Here is a 14,427-nt window from a genome sequence, read left to right as displayed (position 1 = left end):
CCGGCTGGCATCCAGAATTAATGCAATGTCCATTCTGCCAGGAGGGTATTAGAGACCCGGCAGTGGACAGGTGATGCTGACTTTAAAAGGCACATGGAGGTTCTGCCTTATAAGGGTGAGGAATTGTTTGGGGATGGTCAATGGGACCTCGTATCCACAGCAACAGCTGGGAAGAAAAAATTTTACCTCAGGTTTCCTCACAGCTTAAGAAAGCACCGTATTTTCAGGTACAGTCCTTTCGGCTTCAGAAAAGCAAGCGGGTCAAAGGCGCTTCCTTTCTGCACAGGGACAAGGGAAGAAGGAAAAAGCTGCACCAGACAGCCAGTTCCCAGGATCAAAAATCTTCCCCTGCTTCCTCTGAGTCCACCGCATGACGCTGGGGCTCCACAGGTGGAGACAGGTGCGGTGGGGGCGCGTCTCGGGAACTTCAGGGACCAGTGGGCTTGCCCACAGGTGGATCCCTAGGTTCTGCAAGTAGTATCACAAGGATACAAGCTGGAGTTCGAGGCGACTCCCCCTCGCCGTTACCTCACATCAGCCTTGCCTGCTGCCCTCGGAGAAAGGGAGGTAGTACTGGCGGCAATTCACAAGCTGTACTTCCAGCAGGTGAAATCAAGGTACCCCTCCTTCAACAAGGCCGGGGTTACTATTCCAAAATGTTTGTGGTACCGAAACCAGACGGTTCGGTGAGACCCATTCTAAAATTGAAATCCTTGAACACTTATATACGAAGGTTCAAGTTCAAAATGGAATCGCTCAGGGCGATTATTGCAAGCCTGGACGAAGGGAATTTCATGGTATCACTGGACATCAAGGATGCTTACCTGCATGTCCCTATTTACCCTCCTCACCAGGAGTACCTCAAAATTGTGGTACAGGATTGTCATTACCAATTCCAGACGTTGCCATTGGTCTGTCCCCGGCACCGAGGGTATTTACCAAGGTAATGGCCGAAATAATTATCCCGTACTTGGACGATCTCCTTATAAAGGCGAGGTCCATGGAGCAGTTGTTGGTCGGAGTAGCACTATCTCGGGAAGTGCTACAACAGCACGGCTGGATTCTGAATATTCCAAAGTCGCAGCTGGTTCCTACGACGCGTCTACTGTTCCTGGGAATGGTTCTGGACACAGAACAGGAAAAAGTGTTTCTCCCGGAGGAGAAGGCCAAGGAGTTGTCATCTCTAGTCAGAGACCTCCGAAAACAAATACAGGTGTCGGTGCATCAATGCACGCGAGTCCTGGGAAAGATGGTAGCTTCTTACGAAGAAAATCCATTCGGCAGGTTCCATGCAAGGATCTTCCAGTGGGATCTGTTGGACAAGTGGTCCGGGTCGCATCTTCAGATGCATCGGCTGATAACCCTGTCTCCAAGGGCCAGGGTGTCGCTGTTGTGGTGGCTGCAGAGTGCTCATCTTCTAGAGGGCCGCAGATTCGGCATACAGGACTGGGTCCTGGTGACCACGGATGCCAGCCTTCGAGGCTGGAGGGCAGTCACACAGGGAAGAAACTTCCAAGGACTATGGTCGAGTCAGGAGACTTCCCTACACATAAATATTCGGGAACTAAGGGCCATTTACAATGCCCTAAGTCAGGCTAGACCCTGCTTCAACACCAGCCGGTGCTGATCCAGTCAGACAACATCACGGCGGTCGCCCATGTAAACCAACAGGGCGGCACAAGAAGCAGGATGGCGATGGCAGAAGCCACAAGGATTTTCCGATGGGCGGAAAATCATGTGTTAGCACTGTCAGCAGTGTTCATTCCCGGAGTGGACAACTGGGAAACAGACTTTCTCAGCAAGCACGGCCTCCACCCGGGAGAGTGGGGACTTCATCCAGAAGTCTTCCAAATGATTGTACACCATTGGGAAAGGCCACAGGTGGACATGTCGGCGTCCCGCCTCAACAAAAAGCTAGAAATATATTGCGCCAGGTCAAGGGACCCTCAGGCGATAGCTGTGGACGCTCTGGTAACACCGTGGGTGTACCAGTCGGTGTATGTATTCCCTCCTCTGCCTCTCATACCCAAGGTACTGAGAATAATAAGAAGGAGAGGAGTACGAACTATACTCGTGGTTCCGGATTGGCCAAGAAGAGCCTGGTACCCAGAACTTCAAGAAATTATCTCAGAGGACCCATGGCCTCTGCCGCTCAGACAGGACCTGCAGCAGGGGCCCTGTCTGTTCCAAGACTTACCGCGGCTGCGTTTGACGGCATGGCGGTTGAACACCGGATCCTAAAGGAAAAAGGCATTCCGGAGGAAGTCATTCCTACGCTGATTAAGGCTAGGAAAGATGTGATCGCAAAACATTATCACCGCATATGGCGAAAATATGTTGCTTGGTGTGAGGCCAGGACGGCCCCAACGGAGGAATTTCAACTGGGTCGATTTCTGCACTTCCTACAGTCAGGAGTGACTATGGGCCTAAAATTGGGTTCCATTAAGGTCCAGATTTCGGCTCTGTACATTTTCTTCCAAAAAAGAACTGGCTTGACTGCCTGAAGTTCAGACTTTTGTTAAGGGAGTGCTGCATATTCAGCCCCCGTTTGTGCCTCCAGTGGCACCGTGGGATCTCAACGTGGTGTTGGATTTCCTGAAGTCGCATTGGGTTGAGCCACTTAAATCCGTGGAGCTAAAATACCTCACGTGGAAAGTGGTCATGCTGTTGGCCTTGGCGTTGGCCAGGCGTGTATCAGAATTGGCGGCTTTGTCATGCAAAAGCCCTTATCTGATTTTTTTATATGGATAGGGCGGAATTGAGGACTCGTTCCCAATTCCTTCCTAAGGTGGTATCAGCTTTTCATGTGAACCAACCTATTGTGGTGCCTGCGGCTACTTGTGACTTGGAGGACTCCAAGTTACTGGACGTAGTCAGGGCCCTGAAAATATATGTTTCCAGGACGGCTGGAGTCAGGAAAACTGACTCGCTATTTATCCTGTATGCACCCAACAAGCTGGGTGCTCCTGCTTCTAAGCAGACTATTGCTCGCTGGATCTGTAGTACGATTCAACTTGCACATTCTGCGGCTGGACTGCCGCACCCTAAATCTGTAAAAGCCCATTCCACGAGGAAAGTGGTCTCTTATTGGGCGGCTGCCCGAGGGGTCTCGGCTTTACAACTTTGCCGAGCTGTTACTTGGTCGGGTTCAAACACATTTGCAAGAGTCTACAAGTTTGATACCCTGGCTGAGGAGGACCTAGAGTTTGCTCATTCGGTGCTGCAGAGTCATCCGCACTCTCCCGCCCGTTTGGGAGCTTTGGTATAATCCCCATGGTCCTTACGGAGTCCCAGCATCCACTTAGGACGTCAGAGAAAATAAGATTTTACTCACCGGTAAATCTATTTCTCGTAGTCCGTAGTGGATGCTGGGCGCCCATCCCAAGTGCGGATTGTCTGCAATACTTGTATATAGTTATTGTTTAACTAAAGGGTTATTGTTGAGCCATCTGTTGAGAGGCTCAGTTATATTTCATACTGTTAACTGGGTATAGTATCACGAGTTATACGGTGTGGCTGATATGAGTCTTACCCGGGATTCAAAATCCTTCCTTATTGTGTCAGCTCTTCCGGGCACAGTATCCTAACTGAGGTCTGGGGGAGGGTCATAGTTGGAGGAGCCAGTGCACACCAGGTAGTCCTAAAGCTTTCTTTAGTTGTGCCCAGTCTCCTGCGGAGCCGCTATTCCCCATGGTCCTTACGGAGTCCCAGCATCCACTACGGACTACGAGAAATAGATTTACCGGTGAGTAAAATCTTATTTTCTCGTAGTCCGTAGAGGATGCTGGGCGCCCGCCCAGCGCTTCGTGATCCTGCAGTGGTTACTTAGTTCAGTACTGCTTAGTTCTTTGTTAAGTACTGTTTTGTTACTTGGTAAGTAATATCGTTCAGCCGTTGCTGATGTTTCAAGCTAGTTAGCTTGGTTTGCCTTGTGTGTGAGCTGGTGTGAATCTCGCCACTATCTGTGTAAAATCCTTCTCTCGAAGAAGTCCGTCTCCTCGGGCACAGTTTCTAGACTGAGTCTGGTAGGAGGGCCATAGAGGGAGGAGCCAGCCCACACTCTCAAACTCTTAAAGTACCAATGGCTCCTAGTGGACCCGTCTATACCCCATGGTACTAATGTGGACCCCAGCATCCTCTACGGACTACGAGAAAAGGATTTATTTTTTTGCTAAAAGGTGAATCTGAAAAATAAAGTTTTTGATACGAATGAGCAGTTATTTATCTCACCTATTCCTCTATTTTAGGCTGGGTTCACTACTGGTGTTATCATCATTTTCCTAATGGGCCTTTTAACGCTCTACTGCTGCTACAGGGTTGTAAAGTCACGTGCGGCAATACGTAAGTATTTTCTTACATTGATCTCAAACCAAGTTTTCAGATTTTGACAAGCCCAGTACAAATTCTGACTTCTTTTCTTCTTCTGACCTTTAGAAAAATGCTTATTATGAGGTTCTAAAAATATACAATTTTTTTGTATGGCATTATGGGTCTGTTTTTAATAAATACAGCAAAGAAATCTTTTGGACTTTGAGAAGTATCACAGAAATGAAAGTTTTAGCCAGAAAAAGTTGTAAAGAAATAAAGGCCATCATGTCTGAAACTCATATTTAGCTTTCTCCTCTTTCTCTGTGGCAGTGGTTCCTAAACTCTGTCCTCAAAGCACACTAACAGTCCATGTTTTAAGGATATCCATGGTTGAGCACGTGGTTAAATCAAAATGACTGAAGTACTAATTAAGTCACCTGTGCTCTAGCATGGGGTGGTATTCATGTGACCGCCGGTCAGCTGACCGACAGTCACATGACCTCCTCCACGAGCCCGACGGCTCACTTTCCCGGTGGTCGGCATGCCGACCAACAGGGACTATTTCCACTCGTGGGTGTCCACGACACCCATAGAGTGGGAATAGAACCCGTGGCGACCGCAGGTCGCCACCAAGTCCGCAGCGTGGCGAGCGCAGCGTGCCCGCAAGGGGCTTGCTGCACTCGCCCCTCCCCGCCGGGATCCCGGCGTCGGTAAGCTGACCGGCGGCAGGAGACCGCCGGTCAGCCATACTACACCCCTAGCATGGATGCCCTTAAAACGTGGACTGCTAGGGTGCCCTGAGGACCGATTTGTGGAATTTCTGCTCTATATCCCATAGAGCAGAAATTCCACAAATCGGTCCTCAAGGCACCCTAACAGTCCAAGTTTTAAGGGTATCCATGGCCCTCATTCCGAGTTGTTCGCTCGGTAATTTTCTTCGCATCGCAGCGATTTTCCGCTAATTGTGCATGCGCAATGTTCGCACTGCGACTGCGCCAAGTAAATTTGCTATGCAGTTAGGAATTTTACTCACGGCATTACGAGGTTTTTTTTTCGTTCTGGTGATCGTAATGTGATTGACAGGAAGTGGGTGTTTCTGGGCGGAAACTGTTTTATGGGTGTGTGTTAAAAAACGCTGCCGTTTCTGGGAAAAACGCGGGAGTGTCTGAAGAAACGGGGGAGTGTCTGGGCGAACGCTGGGTGTGTTTGTGACGTCAAACCAGGAACGAAACTGACTGAACTGATCGCAGTTGCCGAGTAAGTCTGGAGCTACTCAGAAACTGCTAAGAAGTGTCTATTCGCAATTCTGCTAATCTTTCGTTCGCAATTTTACTATGCTAAGATTCACTCCCAGTAGGCGGCGGCTTAGCGTGTGCAAAGCTGCTAAAAGCAGCTAGCGAGCGAACAACTCGGAATGAGGGCCCATGTCCGAGCACAGGCCCAAAGTTATTATGTTGAAAAGAGCCCTAGAGCACATTTAGGGGGGCATTTACTAAGCAGTGATAAGAGCGGAGAAGTGAGCCAGTGGAGAAGTGCCCATGGCAACCAATCACCATTGAAGTAACAGCTATAAATACTATAAAATTATACAGAGCTGCTGATTGGCAGATGGGGCAACTTCTCCACTTCTCTGCTCTTATCCACTGCTTAGTTTATGTCCCCCTAAGTCTCATTGCCGGCTATAGCCAGGGTTGAACTGACCCACAGGTGTACATATCATGGGTACACACTAGCCGATGTACCTGATATATCGTTCCAATCCACGTCGGGACGCTATATCGTCTGCTATGTACCCAGCTTAAGTCCTTCTGCTGGCCACACCCCTTAAGCTTGAGCCCCTACCTGAGTATTGCCAGAGATAGATTTCACCAGCTTCATCCAGCAACAGCTTCACTACAGGGAACTCTGTTGAAGAAGGACAGCTTCGGTACATGTGCTGCTGTTTATCCCTCTCACTATTGTTATCTCAAAAAGGCAACAGTGGCTTAGTGGCAATCAGTATAAATGACCAAAAATGTTAAGATAAAGTTTATTCTCTTTTTTTAAAGTACATTCAAATTATATATAGGTTTCTATTTTTATTTTATTTTTATTGACTGTGCTACTGGAAGTCCTGAAACTAGAGTTCAGTGCAGAGAGCTGGTAATGCCGGGTCAGGCATGTGCAGTAGGGACCTGTAATTGTTACTGAAGTGGTAAGTCTCTTCTTACCAGTATCGCGCTTTCTGTGTTAGAGAGCAGCAATAGAAGATATTCCTCCAAGGCAATAGAAAATCCTAAATAGTCCCCGGAGTCTTCTGTGTAGATCTAAAGACTGCAGGATCCAAACGTAACAACAAATGGTTACTGCTATTCCATGTTTAGGTGTAGAGCTTCCATAATTTCAAACCAGGATACCTGTGTGACGTGAATTCTAGTTTACTATATTAGCCAAGCTACGGGGGAGCTGTATCAAGTAGTGAAAGGAATGGAGGAGCGAACTAGTGTAGAAGTTTCCCATAGTAATCAATCAGCTACGAGGTAAGTATTCATCGAGTACATTCTTTAAAATAAGAAGAAGCAGCTCCACTAGTCCTTTCTGTACACTGCTGGAAGCATCTACCCGTTATCTTTTATTTACCCAAAGCAGTAAAACAACTGTAGGATCATATTCCCTCTAATCATCTAATCCAGAATTATTTCCCCCTAATTTGTATTTATAGAAATATAGAATTTGACAGCTGAAAAGAACCACTTGGCCCATCTAGTCTGCCCCTACCCCTATTTTGTCTCAGTGATTAATGTATAATTCTTAGTTGCAAGGCTTGTTCCTAGCTGTGTAAATGTGGAATTAGTGCTGCTTGCAAATTCTTTATGGAAATTTTTCATTTTTTTCATTCAGTTTTTTTTTTTCTTCTCCCAAAGAGGCCTCTTGTTAGCAAAGATATTGCTTGATTTCTAAAAGACCATCAGGACAGTCCCACAGCCAGAATAGAGGGACCTATGCATCAATTAGAGATGCGCGCACAGTCTCGTGTTTTGGTTCTAATTTTATCTTTGTGTTTTGGTTCGGTTGGTTTCGGTTCAGTATTCGGATTTAAAATCCGAATCTTGGGTTTTGGATTTCTTGAAAATGGATAAAAACAGCTAAAATCATCATTTTTGCAATCTGAAATTTGGATTTAAAATCCAAATTCCAAACCGTAGGAAGATCCGAACTGGGACTCCGTTCAGATCTCCTCAGGATTCTAGAACCAGGACTTGCTTTGGTTCGGAACTGCAAAGTTCAGGTGGGTTCGGATTTCTAAAGAACCAAACTGCATATCTCTAGTATCAGAAGGCAATAAGTAGGATTTTTATATTACAGGTTGAGTATCCCATATCCAAATATTCCGAAATACGTAATATTCCGAAATACGGACTTTTTTGAGTGAGAGTGAGATAGCGAAACCTTTGTTTTCTGATGGCTCAATGTACACAAACTATGTTTAATACACAAAGTTATTAAAAATATTGGCTAAAATGACCTTCAGGCTGTGTGTATAAGGTGTATATGTGACATAAATGCATTCTGTGCTTAGACTTGGGTTTCATGACCATGATATCTCAATATGGTATACAATTATTCCAAAATACGGAAAAATCCCATATCCAAAATACTTCTGGTCCCAAGCATTTTGGATAAGGGATACTCAACCTGTATTGCTTATCATGATATCAAATTAAAATTTGCTTATCGCTGCTGTTTCATAAAAATATATTGCTGGGGCAGCTGAATGTATACTGGGCAGTCATGTGAGATGGCCAGGGTTGGACTGGCCCACAGGGGTACAGTGGAAACCCTCGGTGGGCCCCACTACCTGAGAGCCCCGCCATCCTCTGGGGATCAGGTTCTACACTGCACTGGAAGTGAACATTATACACATTATATTTAACAGGACTGTGGTCTATTTTATATAGTGCATTACTGTTATTAATCTGGTCATTATCATTCATGCACTAGTAGTATTTCTTATATATATATTTATAAAGTGGGCCAGGCCAGGCACTCGCTAATGGTCAGCCAAGCCTCTGGAAGCTGGCCACACTCCTTAGCATTGGCCCCTACCATTACATTTCCTGGTGGGCCCTTCATCCACCAGTCCAACACTGGAGATGGCTTTCAAATCCACTAAAAAATAGATAATATTTATTTCTCTTACGTCCTAGAGGATGCTGGGGTCCACATTAGTACCATGGGGTATAGACTGGTCCACCAGGAGCCATTGGCACTTTAAGAGTTTGAGAGTGTGGGCTGGCTCCTCCCTCTATGCCCCTCCTACCAGACTCAGTTTAGAAAATGTGCCCGGAGGAGCCGGTCACAGCTAGGGGAGCTCTCCAGAGCTTTTCTAGTAAAATGTTATTTTAGAGATTTTTATTTTACAGGGAGGCTGCTGGCAACAGCCTCCCTGTAGCGTGGGACTAAGGGGGGAGTAGTGTCCACCCTGCGGGGTCTGTGCCACTTACTCCGTTGACAGGACACTGAGCTCCTGAGGGGTCAGATCGATCCCCACCGCAGGGGATCGCTCGCCCCAGCAGCATGCCGCCACCCCCTTACATAGCTGAAGAATCGGTGGAGAGTGAGGTACCGACTCACCTAGCAAGCGGGGGGTTGGTGTGAAGATGGCGGCAGCAGTGTAGGAGCGCGGTATTAACTGCGCTCCGGAAGGCTCAGCGGTACATGGTGCAGCGCTGTGAGGGGCGCCCTGAGCCAAAAGCATGTCGGGGTCCCCGGATCTCAGCCAGCACTCAATCCTCAGGCCAGTATATTCCTATGAAGAGTGGGAAGACAGCACCATTTTGAGGGCGGAGATTCTCCTCAGAGCGGACCCAGCAGCGTTCAGCGACATTTTCCGCCTGCACAGCGCTGATCAGGAGAAACAGGTCCCTCCACAGCAACTCCAGCTATCTGTAAACGGTACCAGGGGGTTGTAGAAGGGCGGGAGGCTGCAATACGACTGTGCATCCTATTAAGGTGCACAGTCAGTGCTGAAAAGGGGTCTCCCTTTAGTTAGAAGCGCTGTGTGTGGGTTGGCTCCAATCTCTGTGTCTCTCTTGCCATTCTTGGGGGGGAAACTCTGTCTGCCCTCCCCTGTGTGTGTGTGGAGTGTTTGGTGGTCTCCTTTAGCTATGTCCAGGGATACTGTGTCATATGCTGCGGAGGATATGTCCTCCCAGGATGATCCCATTCCATGTAATCAGGATAGCACTAGTTTAGCACAGATTCCAGCAAGGGAACCTGAGTGGTTTTCCTCTATCAGATCTTGGATTCTCAGATTTCAGACAGGGTTGCAAGTAATGAATCTGCAACCCAGGTATTACAGAACTCTGTGGCAGTATGGCCCGATTCTCGTACCGCAGGACGCTCCGCTGTATACCCCCACAAACGTACGCTTGTTCATGTCACGCAAGATGACACGGATGCCGTTTCTGACACCACAGACGGTAATGGGGATGTGTTGCGGGGGTCTGCCTCTCTTGCAAAGGGGGTGCAATTGATGATAGAAGCTATCAGGGATGTGTTGAATATTGCTGATACAACACCTGAGCAGGTTGAGGAGGCTTTTTTCACTGAAAATAAGAAAGCCTCGCTAACCTTCCCTGCGTCAAAGGAATTAAATGCTATATTTGAGAAAGCATGGGAAAACCCTGAGAAAAAATTCCAGGTCCCTAAAAGGGTACAAGTGGAGTTTCCTTTCCCTGAGGAGGATAGAAAAAAATGGGAAAGCCCGCCAATTGTTGACACATCTGTGTCCAGACTCTCAAAAAGGTGGTTTTGCCTGTTCTGGGATCTACCGCCTTAAAGGAGCCTGCTGATCGCAAAATTGATAATACACTTAAATCAATGTATACCGCTTCGGGGGCCATATTACGTCCCACTATTGCTAGTGCATGGATTGCAAAAGCTATAGTAAAGTGGTCAGGCACCTTACTTGAGGATTTGGATACGATGGATAAGGGTGATGTTGAATTGTTTTTGCATAACATTCACGATTCAGCAGGTTTTATGGTAGAATCCATGAAAGACCTGGGTTCCATGGCTGCGGGAATCTCTTCCATGTCTGTTTCAGCTCGTCAGGGACTGTGGCTGCGCCAGTGGTCGGCCGACGTGGAATCCAGAAAAAGCGTGGAGTCCCTACCCTACACAGGTCAGGCTCTCTTTGGGGAAGCTTTGGATGCGTGGATATCCACGACTACAGCGGGTTAGTCTCCGTTTCTTCCCTCAGCTGCACCTGCTCCGAAGAAATCCTTTTCTTCATCAGCTTCACAATCCTTTCGGCCTAACATGCCTAGAAAGGCCAATCCGTCCAATACCTTCTTTAGGGGAGGTCGAGTTAAATCCAGGAAATCTGCTGTCAAAGGTTCCCAGGAATAAAAAAAAACTGTTTTAGGCACGCCAAAGTACTCCGCATGATGGTGGACCGCGCGGCCTGGAGGTGGTGCCAGTGGGAGCAAGACTCAGACAGTTCAGTCACGTCTGGGTATCGTCCGGCCTGGATCCCTGGGTGATAGATATTGTGTTACAGGCTGGAATTTCAAAATCTGCCTCCTCACCGATTTTTCAAATCAGGCTTGCCAGTTCTACTGGCAGACAGAACTGTCCTACAAGAGGCTGTCCAGAAGTTGGTGGAGGCACAGGTCATTGTGCCAGTTCCTCCTCATCTGCAAACCACAACACAGGTTACTATTCAAACCTTTTCGTGGTACCGAAACCGGATGGTTTCGGTCAGGCCCATTCTGAACCTAAAATCAGTGAACCCTTTTCTAAAGGAGTTCAAGTTCAAAATGGTGTCTCTCCGGGCGGTGATATCAGGTTTGTAAGAGGGGGAATTACTGGTATCCCTGGATATCAAGGATGCATACCTCCACATTCCGATTTGGCTGCCGCATCAGGCTTATTTCCGTTTTGCATTACTGGACTGTCATATCCAGTTCCAGGCCCTGCCATTCGGCCTCTCAACAGCACCAAGGGTGTTTACCAAGGTGATGGCAGAGATGATGGTTCTCCTCCGCAAACAAGGGGTGAACATCATTCCATATCTGGACGATCTGCTAATAAAGGCATCGTCCAAGGAGAGGCTGTTGCAGTCCATTGTTTTCACAACCCACCTACTCAGACTCCACGGTTGGATTCTGAACCTTCCAAAATCACATTTGGAACCAACCCAGAGGTTGTCCTTTCTGGGGATGGTCTTCGACACAGAAGTGCAGAGGGTGTTTCTCCCACAGGAAAAGGCGATGGTGATACAAACAATGGTCAGGGATGTCCTGAAGCCAGCCCGGGTGTCTGTTCATCAATGCATTCGCCTTTTGGGAAAGATGGTGGAATCTTACGAGGCTCTCCAGTACGGGAGGTTCCACCAACCGGATCTCCTGGACAAGTGGTCAGGATCTCATCTCCACATGCACCAGAGAATACGTCTGTCGCCAAAGGCCAGGATTTCACTCCTCTGGTGGCTCCAATTGCCTCACCTTCTAGAGGGCCGCAGGTTCGGGATTCAGGACTGGGTCTTTCTAACCACGGATGCGAGCCTCCGGGGCTGCGGCGCAGTCACTCAGGGGGAAACCTTCCAAGGAAGGTTGTCAAGTCTGGAGGCCGGCCTGCCGATTAACCTTCTGGAGCTAAGAGCCGTCTACAACGGTCTTCTTCAGGCGGCCCATCTTCTAAAAAATCGGGCCATTCAAGTACAGTCGGACAATGTAACGATGGTGGCTTACATAAACGGACAGGGCGGAACGAAGAGCAGAGCTGCAAAAGCAGAGGTAACAAGAATCATCTTCTGGGCAGAAAGACACGCGTTGGCGCTCTCAGCAATCTTCATTCCGGGAGTGGACAACTGGGAAGCAGACTTCCTCAGCAGACACGATCTCCATCCAGGGGAGTGGGGACTCCATCCGGAGGTGTTCAAGGAAATAACAGACCTTTGGGGGTTACCCCAAATAGACATGATGGTCTTTCGTCTCAACAAGAAGTTTCGACGCTATTGTTCCAGGTCGAGGGACCCACAAGCAGTGGCCGTGGACGCCCTGGTGTCTACGTGGGTGTTCCAGTCGGAGTACGTGTTTCCACCACTTCCACTCATTCCAAGAGTTCTAAAACTCGTAAGGAGAACAAGAGTTCAAGCGATCCCCACTGCTCCAGACTGGCCAAGGTGCTTGGTACACGGACCTTCTGAATCTCTTGCAGGAAGAGCCGAGGCCTCTTCCTCTTCGGGAGGACCTGCTACAGCAGGGGCCGTTCGCCTATCAAGACTTAACGCGGCTACGTTTGATGGCATGGAAGTTGAGCGCCTGATACTTGCTTGGAAGGGCATTCCGAAGAAGGTCATTCCTACCCTGATACAGGCTAGGAAAGGGGTAATGTCTAAACATTACCATCGTATTTGGAAGAAATATGTCTCTTGGTGTGAATCCATAAATGTCCTGCAGTGGAGTTTCAACTGGGACGTTTTCTCTTCTTCCTGCAAGCAGGTGTGGATATGGGCCTGCGGTTGGGATTTGTGAAGGTCCAGATTTCGGCCCTGTCCATTTTCTTCCAGAAACAATTGGCTGCCCTCTGTGAGGTTCAGACCTTTTTGAAGGGAGCTCTGCACATCCAACCTCCCTTTGTACTGCCTACGGCGCCTTGGGACCTTAACGTGGTGTTGCAGTTTCTCCAGTCGGACTGGTTTGAGCCTCTACAGGAGGTTGAGGTCAAATTTCTTACATGGAAGGCTGTCACGTAGTTGGCCTTAGCTTCTGCTAGACGTGTATCAGAATTGGGGGCTTTGTCCTGTAAAAGCCCTTACTTGATCTTCCACGAAGATAGAGATGAGCTCAGAACACGTCAGCAGTTTCTTCCGAAGGTTGTGTCGGCATTTCATATCAACCAACCTTTTGTGGTGCCAGTGGCTACTGACTCCTCAATTTCATCAGAGTCCTTGGATGTTGTGCGGGCTTTGAAAATCTATGTGAAGAGGACTGCTCGTCACAGGAAATCGGACTCTCTGTTTGTCCTGTATGATCCCAAGAAACCTGGGTGTCCTGCTTCAAAGCAGACTATATCTCGCTGGATTAGATTCACTATCCAGCATGCGTATTCTACGGCAGGATTGCCGCGTCCAAAATCTGTTAAGGCCCACCCTACTCGTAAGGTGGGGACTTCCTGGGCGGCTGCCCAGGGTGTCTCGGCGTTACAACTTTGCCGAGCGGCAACTTGGTCTGGGTCGAACACGTTTGCTAAATACTACAAGTTTCAATACTTTGGCCTCTGATGATCTGAAGTTCAGTCAATCAGTTCTGCAGGAGCCTCCGCGCTCTCCCTCCCGTTCAGGGAGCTTTGGTACATCCCCATGGTACTAATGTGGACCCCAGCATCCTCTAGGACGTAAGAGAAAAAAGGATTTTGGTTACCTACCGGTAAATCCTTTTCTCGTAGTCCGTAGAGGATGCTGGGCGCCCGCCCAGCGCTTTGTTTCCCTGCAACCGTTATCTGGTTCAGTGCATCTTTGTTTAGTTATGTACTGCATTGTTACTTGGTAAGTAATGTTTCAGCAGTTGCTGAGTTTTTCAAGCTAGTTGTATGTGTGAGCTGATGTGAATCTCGCGACTATCTGTGTAAAATCCTTCTCTCGAAGATGTCCATCTCCTCGGGCACAGTTTCTAGACTGAGTCTGGTAAGAGGGGCACAGAGGGAGGAGCCGGCCCACACTCTCAAACTCTTAAAGTGACAATGGCTCCTGGTGGACCCGTCTATACCCCATGGTACTAATGTGGACCCCAACATCCTCTACGGACTAGGAGAAAAGGATTTACCGGTAGGTAACCAAAATCCTATTTTAAAAATGTTTACATTATTTTAAAACATTCATTTATTAATGGGAAAAAAAAGCCATACCGCCAATAAAATCAAGCCTTACACGTATAGTGTGCATTGGAAAAAAAAACCTTTCTGCAGAGAAAGATCCCGTTTTTGAGTAAATGTAATAGCTCGCAGATTGCAGTCAGCAAAAAATTGCTGCTTTAAAAATAGCACCTAAATGGCCAAAACTGTGCAGCTGCCTGCACCTTGCCGGCTTTTTTATTTAGGGCCTGATGCAGAGGTAAATGCAATGCTAATGTT

At 47.9% G+C, this 14,427-nt stretch overlaps 1 protein-coding gene across 2 annotated transcripts in view; it reads left to right on the top strand.

Moving 5' to 3' along the window:
- Nucleotides 1-14,427, top strand: part of SLC38A9 (solute carrier family 38 member 9) — a 423,549-nt gene that overhangs the window by 333,314 nt on the left and 75,808 nt on the right. For both annotated transcript variants that reach the window (XM_063962241.1, XM_063962231.1), the window contains exon 6: nt 4,248-4,341. In XM_063962241.1, the coding sequence (XP_063818311.1) occupies nt 4,248-4,341 (94 nt within the window). The remainder of the gene's footprint in view (nt 1-4,247; nt 4,342-14,427) is intronic.

Source organism: Pseudophryne corroboree, chromosome 1 (assembly GCF_028390025.1).
Source record: "Pseudophryne corroboree isolate aPseCor3 chromosome 1, aPseCor3.hap2, whole genome shotgun sequence".
NCBI lineage: Eukaryota > Metazoa > Chordata > Amphibia > Anura > Myobatrachidae > Pseudophryne > Pseudophryne corroboree.
The sequence above is the reverse complement of the archived record's forward strand: the minus strand, read 5'-3'. Positions and strand labels throughout refer to the sequence as shown.